The sequence below is a fragment of the Mus caroli genome, chromosome 11 (assembly GCF_900094665.2).
Source record: "Mus caroli chromosome 11, CAROLI_EIJ_v1.1, whole genome shotgun sequence".
Classification (NCBI taxonomy): domain Eukaryota; kingdom Metazoa; phylum Chordata; class Mammalia; order Rodentia; family Muridae; genus Mus; species Mus caroli.
Genome location: NC_034580.1, coordinates 82,125,211 through 82,135,514, shown reverse-complemented (window position 1 = coordinate 82,135,514; position 10,304 = coordinate 82,125,211). Strand labels below are relative to the sequence as shown.

Below are 10,304 nucleotides of genomic sequence, written 5' to 3'. Positions count from 1 at the left end.
GCACTCGGGAGGCAGAGGCAGGTGGATTTCTGAATTCGAGGCCAGCCTGGTCTACAAAGTGAGTTCCAGGACAGCCAGGGCTATACAGAGAAACCCTGTCTCGGAAAAAAAAAAAAAAAATATATATATATATATATATATATAATAAAGTTTATTACAGGAAAATAAATTAAGGAGCAATGGGACCGTGTGGTGGCGATGATGTCAGGTCTTGCCAAGGGACAGATCGGCCTGAAAGTTGGGTCCTTTTCTGCAGCCCCTCCCCCCCCCCCATGAGCAGTAATTACAGGAACGTACCACCACGTGATCACAGTTCTGCTGTTGATCCTAGAACTGCTTCATCCATTGAGATGTTGGGTTAGAGGAAGAGATAACCCTGAGTTGGCTGGTTTCATTTGTTGCTTGAGGTTCGGGTTTGGTGATCTGACAATTTTATAAAAAGCTGTTGACTGTAAACTTACTGGGAGTGAGTACTGTAGGAAGCACTTGCCTAGAAGCCCTGAACTTGATTCCCCGGCATCAGGAGAGGGAAAAAGATGGCGATCCACTCCCTATCGTGATGATGGGCAGGACAGCGGGGAAGCATCCGATGGCTTGTATTGATCACCTTGGTGTACCCAACTCTGTTCTGTTCCTTTGTCTTGGTATTTTTATGAACCTACAGAACAATCCTACAGTGCAGTGGCTCTCAACCTTCCTAATGCAGTGACCCTTTAGTACAATTCCTCATGGTGTGGTGAACCCCCAACCACAAAGGAAAACCTCATATCACAGGATGCTGGGAACTCACTATGTAGCCCAGGCTGTACTCCTTCCTCCTGCCTCTGTTGCCCAGTGCTGGGATTACAGGAGTGCCCCTTGATCCCGGAGGAAAACTCACCCTAGTATTCTTACTCTTCTTCTCTTCTGCCCTAAACAGAGACACAACAGGTCTAATTCTCAAATTATAGCACAGACAGACAGACAGACAGACAGACACACATACAGAGTGCACAGGAAAACCTGCTGAATCCATAGTTGTACCGAGTGTTTGCACATTCTCTGGTGTCCTAGCTCCCCTCTTCCTCACTTTGTAGATTGATTCTTAACAAGACAACTTAAAGTCTGAACTCTTGTTCTAAAACACAAGAAATAGAAAGTTCTGAGTAGAAGTGGTAGTTCACTAGTAATGCCCGCTGAGCAGTGGTAGCACAGGCCTCTAATCCTAGTACTTGGGAGGCAGAGGCAGGCCGACCTCTGCGTTCCAGGATCACCAGAGACACACAGAAACAAACAGAAAAGAAAAGCTGTAGTTTGTGTCATTATTTTGTTGGAACAGTAGGATCTGGTTCCTTACTGAGCTCAGAGGCTCTGCCAGAAGAGCCCCTTATCTACTGCTTGTGCCTCTGTCATTACCCAAGTGACTTCCAGGAGAGGTGTTCTGGGATAATGTATAAATGCTTGTGTGCTTCCTCACTCTGCATGTGAGATAGTCCTTTGTCCTATATTGGGCAGAAAGGCTTTCTGTGGGGCTCACTGAGAGGCTCCACAGGGGTGGGGTGGTGGTGGTGGAAGCAACCTGCCAGGTAGGTGGAGAGGGTGGGGTGGGAGGAGTTTCTGCAGCTGCGGGGGGGGGGGGGGGGGGTTCATGCAGTGTCTGTTACCCTGGAGCACAGTAGTGAAAGAAAAGCTCTTGATTCACCTGAGGTGGAAACAGAGAGAACAGAAAGTGAGACCTGACTGGCCTCAGTACTGGAGGGACTTGCTACCCTACTTATGTATAACAGGTGCAGCTTTTTGTTGTTGTTGTTGTTGTTGTTTTTCCGAGACAGGGTTTCTCTGTATAGCCCTGGTCCTGGAACTCACTTTGTAGACCAGGCTGGCCTCGAACTCAGAAATCCTCCTGCCTCTGCCTCCCAAGTGCTGGGATTAAAGGCGTGCAACACCACTGCCGGCTAACAGGTGCATCTTAAGATGATAACCAGGCTTCTAGAAACCAATGTCTGTAAGGCAGACTTCTAGTAAGTTTCAGAGATCCTAGTTCCCTCAAGAGCTCACATACATGTATGTGTGCGAATGATTGTCAGCTTAAGACAGGGATCACTATGTAGCCATAGCTGCCCTGGAGCTCACACAGACCTGCCTCTGCCCCTGCCTTTGCCCCTGCCTCTGCCTCTGCCCCTTCCCTGCCTCTGCCTCCCGAGTGCTGGGATCAAAGGTGTGCACCACCTTGTCAGGGTTTGTTTTTTTTTTTTTTTTTTTTTTTTTTTTTTTTCAAAAGCCAAGAAGCTTCACATAAAAACCAAGATTGTCCACTGCAATGCTCCCAAACTGGCTTCCAAAATCAGCAGCTGCTTTTTATCTGTTTCCTGAAGGCCTGTTATCTGACTTTCAGTCTTCCGGGAATGCAGAAGTGTGCAAAGCAAGAACATCTCTGCTTAAAGTTTTTATTGTGTTACAGGCAACAGAAAGTGACTACATATGGCATTTGTGGGTATTGGAGAGGAAGGTGTACTGAGAATAGAGATAAGGGAAGACATGGGGAGAGGGAAGAGAGGGCAGCGAGGTGCCTGCCGCAGGTGAGATTGGGATCCCAGGCTGAGTAGCTGGGAAAGAGCTTACTGAGATGGTGACGTTGGAGCAAAAGTTTAAAAGAGGAATAATCCAAATAAATTCTGTCATGATACTGAGGAATCCCAGATGTCGCTCAGTTGTGCTGCTAACAGCAGGAACTCAGGACACCTGTGTGCTGGAATGTTTGGGGCACCTGATGGCTGTCCAGGTGCCTGTCATCAGCCACACCGCTGCTTCTGTGTCTCAGAAGTCATCTCTGCCTTTGGTCACTCTGTGTCTTTTTTTCTCTTCCTCTGTTTTATAGGAACATGCTTTTGAAAGCAGTCAGAAGTATAAAGAAGGCAAATACATCATTGAATTAGCACACATGATCAAGGACAATGGCTGGGACTGACCTGATAGCATCCATCCGGTCCAGCATCCATGTGAATGCCACCCAACTGAACATTCTACCCAAGCGTGAGAGAGTGACTGAACACACTCGGTTCCATCAACTTAGGGGCCTTGCCATCAGGGGTCATCCTCCCACCCTGACACCATCATTTTTGGTGACTGGCCTCTAAATCACTGTCTCTCTGTCTCTTTGCTTTGTATCTGTTTGTGAGTTGATCTTGGCTTCTCTGTTCTAGTGTTGGCTGAAAACAGTTACGAGCTGGAACGGACCCTAGGCTGCATGGTGGCAGCCCGGCTTGAAGGGGGGGCCCCCTGCCCACATGAGAACTGCCTAATGGCCTGTCAGAACAGTGGCACATGAGCATGAGGAGCAGAAAAGGGGAACCTGAGAGTCCTAGGATTGGGGAAGGGGCAAGAGGGTGCAATATAATAACTGTACCGTTCTTGGAGACCTGCTAACTTAGGCTTGAAATAATTGACTCCTTCAAAAGGACAAAGAGAAAAAAAAAATACCTCGTGGCTTTTGTTCTCTCTGATGATACACTCCTGCCCTAGCATCAGATGTGCCAGGACAGCGGATTAGCACAAGAAGCAACCTTGATTCTAGCTGACAGGGCAGGACCCTAGCATTCTGGACCTGGACTGGAGAAGGTCCTGCTAAAGAGATGGGGGGTGGGGAGTGTGTGTGTGTGTGGGGGGGGGGGTAAAGCTCAGTGGGTTTTAGTGATTCTGCCCTCTCCCCCCCCGCCCCCCTCCTGGGCAATCACCTTCTGGGTCTTCTTAACTGATTTAGGTTGCAGGAAAAGATGCAAGATGTATGTGTCCCATTTAGCCCGAAGCACAGTAAAAATCAGTAATGGAGGAGAACCAGGAGCTGGAGGCATTGCTGTGGACTGGGAGCTCCTGATAGCAAGCAGGAAATGTAAAAATGCAGAGGCAAGATTCTGGGAGGAAGCGTTCAGATTGGAGCCAGTGAAGGCTTAGCACATCTTTCCTCATCCGATGATCAGTAGCTTCCATGGGACCAGCAATTCTTTGTGCACAGTGTTTCTGAGTTTTGGGTTCCCCCCCCCCCCCTCCAATTCTATCACCATAACCTGGGAAACAAAGATCCAAGATTACGCCTGCATTCTTAGCCCGGAATCTCCTATGTGGATAGACATCTTTTGGCCGTGTGGTCCAGCAGTGGGAAGGGATTACAGATTCAACATTACTCCTTCACCCACCGCACCCAAGCTTCCTTGAGTTAGGGTTGGGGAGGAAAGAAAAAATCCCTGTAAATCTCTTGAAATGAAAAAGAATTTATTGTGTGTAATCAACACTGTGAAGGCTGTTTTGCATCAATCCAGCTATTATGTGGATTTGAAATCCCGTTTAAATCCATTTCGTTTATTTTTTTAGTCAGAAGATAATGTTAAAATATGGGCATATTAGGTACTTCTCAGAATCTTGTTCTCTAGCTAGGCTGGTCCTACAGGAAAATTCACCTCTGGGGAAAGAAAAAAAAAGCCCAAGAAGAGAAGGAGCAAGAGTGAGCTCGTGAAGATAGGAGCCTGTAGCCTGGCTAACCAAGCAGGCTAAAGCATCCCTCCAGGAACATTTTCCAGTCCACATCCCCAGCAGAACCAAATTCCATCAGAGAGAGAGCTGTGGTGGACACGGCTTTGTCCTGATCTGGAAATGGACAAATTGAGACTTGCCAGGGCAATAGGAAGTCGGCCAGCTCAATAGACTGCCTGTCTTCTGGGACACAAAAGGATTCCTAGAAACAGAATTTTGTTCCTCAAGTNTGCTTGTCCTGGGCCCTGGAAGACTAGCTCTGCCCCCCACCCCAGCCACTGCACAGCAAGGCCCACTGAGGGCCAGAAAAACCACCCGTGACTCCCAAGCTCAAGTGGTCAGTGGCACACATTTCTCCAGTTTCACATTCCTAAGCTGACTTGCCAGCTCCAAGTGTCATCCATTGTCCCCTCTTTATCCTGTCCGAAGATGTGGCCTTCATTAAAGATTTGATTAGACCCTTTGCTCAGGGAATACAAGTCCTTTTTTTTTTTTTTTTTTTTTAAAACAAGGGGGTGGGGGGGTCAAACCTAGGTAGTTTCTTTAAAACTAAAGTTGGTGACTTGCAGAAACTGGATCTATGGTGCCCTGGGTGGAGAAAGGGGCAGGGTCCTTGAACTACAAGTTTGGGGGTGGGACCAAAACTCATCAGGCTTCCCTTTGTGACGGTGAAACCAAAAGTGCTTCTTATGACCATTCTTCGCTCCACTCACAGCTTGTCTACCTAACACTTAGCAGTATTAGCGAGTCCACAGCCCAGTGGGCGGCAGAGGCTTATGCACCCAAGGCCTCTCTGGTCAGTTTTTTTTTTTTTTCCTCACCAAATGATTGACTCAGCATAACCAAAGACCTCACCCCTTCACTCCACATAGGTTCAAGGAATGGGCAGTGGATTGGGTGACCTTGGGCAGGGGTGGGCAAGGACAAAAGAGGAGAAAGGGAAGACCCAAAGGTCTGGACCTCAGCCGCCAGCTACCTTCACTTTGAAGTCTAGCTGACCAGCCCTCGTGCCACCTGCCCTGTGCCACTGTGGATGATGGGACAGTTGTCACCCTGGAATCCATCCACCCCACCCCCACCCCACCCCCCGTATCTCCCCCCAGGCTGCTGATGAGTAAGTAAATCAGCATGAGTCAAGTATAGCCAAGCTTGATGCTTGCATGCTCACAGCGGGACCTGGCTACTCGAGTACCGACCGCCCCAGCTCCTATGACAGATCATGTAGATAAAGTAAAAATCTCAGCTGGTGGATCAATGTGTACAAAAGAGGTGTCCCCTTTATAGTGGAGATTTCCAAGTATATACATATATCTCTATACAGTCGCTTGTGAAATATACTTTTGTAAATAATATTTAATTTTTTAAATAATATATTTGGTGCTGTATTCTCAGACCCCCCTGAGAGCACTTTTATTTTCAATTCTATAGCTTCATCTGTGTTTCTCGGAGTATATTTTAAGGGAAAGGATAATCATCAAGATACTCTTTTTTATTTTCTTTAAGGATCTGTAACTATAAAAATGGATTGAGGCTTTAAAACATTTTTGCAGTTTTCTGTTTGCATTTTTACCCAGCAGAAGAGACTAGTAAATTATCAGGTTGTGAATTGATACTTTCTTGCCCAGTATTGGCTAGAAAAGAAACAAGCTTAGTAGTAACAACTTGAGAGTAATTACTGTAGTTGGGAGAACTTCCAAGAAATTGGGATAGACTGAGAGAGAGTGTGTGTGTGTGTGTTTCATTTTTCTGTTTCCTTTCCTACTGAGGACACTATGAACTACAGTTTACACCTTAGACAGAGTTTTCCCTCTGGTTTTCATGTGTGAGTGGACCAAGAGCCCAAAGCAAGATTTTCTTTCCCTGAGGGAACGTTCCAGTTCCTCTTCTGTGTGTTCAGCTTCTACAGCCAGTGAAGCAAATCTGTGAAGAGAGCCAGCGTGAAGTCTGTGCCTCTGAGACGGGAACGGCTCAGCCGCGCTCACATCCCAGGGCTCTGGCTGTTCTAGAAGCCATGTCATATTAGAAGTTAACAAGTTCAGGTTTAAAAGGATAGTAATAGCTTTTTTTTAAAAGTCAGATTGCTTGGGGTTCAGGCAGAGGCTGGCAAATCAAATCTTGAACACACTTTTATATTAAAAAATCTGCCTCAATGGAAATACTAGTCCTATGACTGGGAGAGATTGTCTTTGAAATTGTGGTTGATTAATAAAATTACTATACAGTCATGAAATGTACCCGGAAGGCGTTGTCCTCCTGGGGTTAGATCTGTCCAGCGTCTTACAGTGGTTTGGTGAGAACAGGAGTCAGCTTCCTTTTCCCAGCCTGCAAAGACTCTGCACCATGGATTTGTCTGTCTGTCTGTCTGTGTTTACAAACTGTATTTGTTGGGTTTGGAATTGCTTTTGTTGTTACTTTTTTTCTTTCTTTCTTTTTTTTTTTTTTTTTTTTTTTCTTTCTTTCTTTCTTTCTTTTTTTTTTTTTTTTTTTTTTTGTTCCTTTCTTGGGTGGGAATTTTTTTTCCCAGGTCACTTTGCTTCAATAACAAAGGCAATTGTTTTTGAATAATTTGTCTTCACCTCCTTCCGGTATTTGTACATAATGATTCAGTATTAGTAAGAAGTGCGTTATTTCTGTCATTGCTGATCTGTGTTGGTGCTCATTTGAGAAAAATAAAGTTTTCAAATACTGACTCTTGGGAGAATGTCTGTTTTCTTTTGATGCTGTGTGTGTGTCTTCATTTATATTATTGGGAAGCCTGCTCAAGGCCATCTGTCTAGCCCGGGGCACAGACCTGTTAGATGATACCATAAAGGATATTTCTCTTAAGGACACAAAGCCAGTTAATGAACAAATCTCAGGTCTCCTGATCATCTGCACATTTCTCCTGGCCTTTACCTAGCAGAAGCCCCAAATGACCTCTACCCAGTTATCTCTGCCATGACCCATCTTGTAAGAGTCTAAAAGCTTTTCTGATGACACCATTGTCTTTGGATATAAAATTGCATTAGGAAGGAGGCGTGCTGACATTGGGCGATAAATACATGTTATGATACATGAAGAAAAATCTTGTTCAAGTACTAAATGGAGATTACAGGCACTAACAAATCTATCACTATAATAATCCAGCTGTTTATATTTTACAAGCATACAATCTTGAATAACCAATCACTTAAGTACAGTAATATGCATTTATATGTACTGGTGCCTTTTTAAGAATATACATTATAAAGCTGGGCGTGGTGGCGCACGCCTTTAATCCCAGCACTCGGGAGGCAGAGGCAGGCAGATTTCTGAGTTAGAGGCCAGCCTGGTCTTCAAAATGAGTTCCAGGACATCCAGGGCTTTACAGAGAAACCCTGTCTTCAAACAAACAAACAAAAGAATATACAATATACTAGAATCCTTAGTGTGGGCCAGGCGAGGCAGGGACTCTGCTAACGTAGATCTGCAGCATATGCTCTGCATTTTAAACTTCTTCAGAGGGCTGGGCACGACGGTGCACACCTTTAGTCCCAGCACTCAGGAAGCAGAGGTAGGCAGATCTCTTGAGTTTAAGGCCTGTCTAGTCTACAAAGAGTTCCAGGACAGATAGTGCTACCTAGAGAAATCCTGTTTTTTAAACACACACACACACACACACACAGGTTCCCCCAAATCCCTCCTGCTCTCTTCCTGAGACTTGTCACCTATCGTCTGGGCCCAGCTGTGGTTGTCTCTTTTTTCTTGTCATTGGGCACATTATCTCCTTCCTGTGACCTGTTTTGCTTCAGTAGACTTTTCTATTACCATCTCACTCTTGTTTGCCTTTTGTGAACAGAGATGAGAAAAAAAATATGTGCAGCAGCCAGCCAGTCCTAGGCCAGGCCAGCCAGACCCTCATTCTGATCTCTTTGCTGCCTAAGGCAGCCATGCAGGGGCTGAAGCTGGAAGGAGAGAGTTGGGAGTGCCTGAGTCTCTGCCTGACCTGTGACTCCTGCCTGGGCCTCTCTGCCTGGCCTGTGACTCCTGCCTGGGTCTCTACCTGGCCTGTGACTCCTGCCTGGGTCTCTACCTGGCCTGTGACTCCTGCCTGGGCCTCTGCCTGGCCTGTGACTCCTGGCTTTGCTTGCAGAACTTTGGGCACTCCCTACACCACCCTAGGCAATCGAACCATCCCACAGGAAAGCAATAACACGCTGATTGCCCTCATTTCTTTAAACCAATGGGTCAGCTAGCAACCCATGACAATTGACTCCATAAGTTCTTGACTCTTGGGTTGGTTTGGGGTTTTTTGTTTGTTTTTCTTTTTTAAAAAAGAAAGAAGAAACAAGGCCATAAGAGGGATTCCCGGGTGGTCCCTACTGCACACCCCTTCCCTTACCTAAAGGAGGTCAGGGTTAGGCTAATGGCACCTCCAGGTCAGGGTCATGCAGGAGAACTGGACTTCTGTAAATGTTTAAAGTTATTTGGGCCAGACATGGTGGTGGACACCATTAATCCCAGCACTTGGGAGGCAGAGGCAGGCGGATTTCTGAGTTCGAGGCCAGCAGTTGCTGGGAATTGAACTCAGGACCTCTGGAAGAGCAGTCAGTGTTCTTAACCTCTGAGCTCTTGTGTCTTTCCCTATACTTGGCTGATCTGTGTTCTCCACACCGTTTCGTTTTCACAATAATTCTTCCACTTAAAGATGTGGAAACCAAAGCTCTGAGACCATAAAAGAATCCCCAGGGCACTGCTGGGATTTTTGTGGACTTGGTGGCTTGTGCTGTAATCTTGACACTGGGAAGAATGGGGTGGGAGGGTTTCTATGAGACCTGCCAGGACAACAGTGTGAGATGCTGTCTCAAAATACAAAAACAAACAAGCAAACAACAGCAAAAACAAACTTAAGGCTGGGTGGTATTAGCGGCACATACCTTTAATCTTGGGAGGCAGAGGCAGATGGATCTCTCTGTGTTCAAGGTCAGCCTGGTCTACAGAGTTCCAGGACAGTTGAGGCTACGCAGAGAAAACCTGTCTCAAAAAAAACCAAAACTACAGGACAGCTTCTAAAGTCGTCTCCTGTAATCCCAGCCCACCATGACACCACTGACAGATCTCACACCCAACATGTCATGGCTGTTTTCTTCCTTCCTTGCAGCTCTTCCCCCTTAATCTTCAGGTAAATCAAAAGTGCTTAACGTTTAGAATCTCAAAGTCAGACTGGAGAGATGGCTCAGAGGTTAAGAGCACTGACTGTTCTTCCAGAGGACCTGAGTTCAATTCCCAGCAACTACATGGTGGGTCACAAACATCTGTAATGAGATCTGGTGCCCTCTTCTGGCCTGCAAGAATGCAGGTAGAATCTCCAAGTCTAGGGGATAGGGATGTAGACCAGCAAAAATGTATGACCAGCAAGTAGCAGCCAGGAGTTTGGTTCCCAGCGCTCAATGAACCATGCTGAAGAATGACAAATGACTGTCCTTGGAGACAAGCTGAGTTTGAGTCCTGCCTAAGATAAGCATCAATCTCTCTCAACAAAATAAAAAGAGCCAGCTTTTGGCCAGCCAGTTCAGTCCTGTCCTAAAAACAAAAAAATACTGTAGAGAGGTCTTGCGCACCTCCCGCCCGAGACACTGCAACAGGATCCTTCTGCACATGTTTATTGGGAGAGCTTGATTGCAGAGGCGAAGAGACCCCAAGCCCAGAACTGGTGCTGCTTATATAGGCCTAGGAGAGGCGTGTCTCACACCCGGATTGGGTTATGCTTACCACCTCATTTGCATGCCTACATCTGATTGGTTAACTTCTCTCTCATCTGATTGGTTAACTTGTCTCTC

General features: G+C 46.2%; 1 protein-coding gene across 1 annotated transcript in view; it reads left to right on the top strand.

Annotated features, from left to right (window-relative positions):
- Positions 1-6,963, top strand: part of Ypel2 (yippee like 2) — a 60,258-nt gene extending 53,295 nt beyond the window's left edge. Inside the window, exon 4 of the mRNA XM_021177474.2 lies at positions 2,858-6,963. Coding sequence (XP_021033133.1) covers positions 2,858-2,947 — 90 coding nt within the window. The 3' untranslated portion in view covers positions 2,948-6,963. The remainder of the gene's footprint in view (positions 1-2,857) is intronic.
- Positions 6,964-10,304: the final 3,341 nt, after the last annotated feature.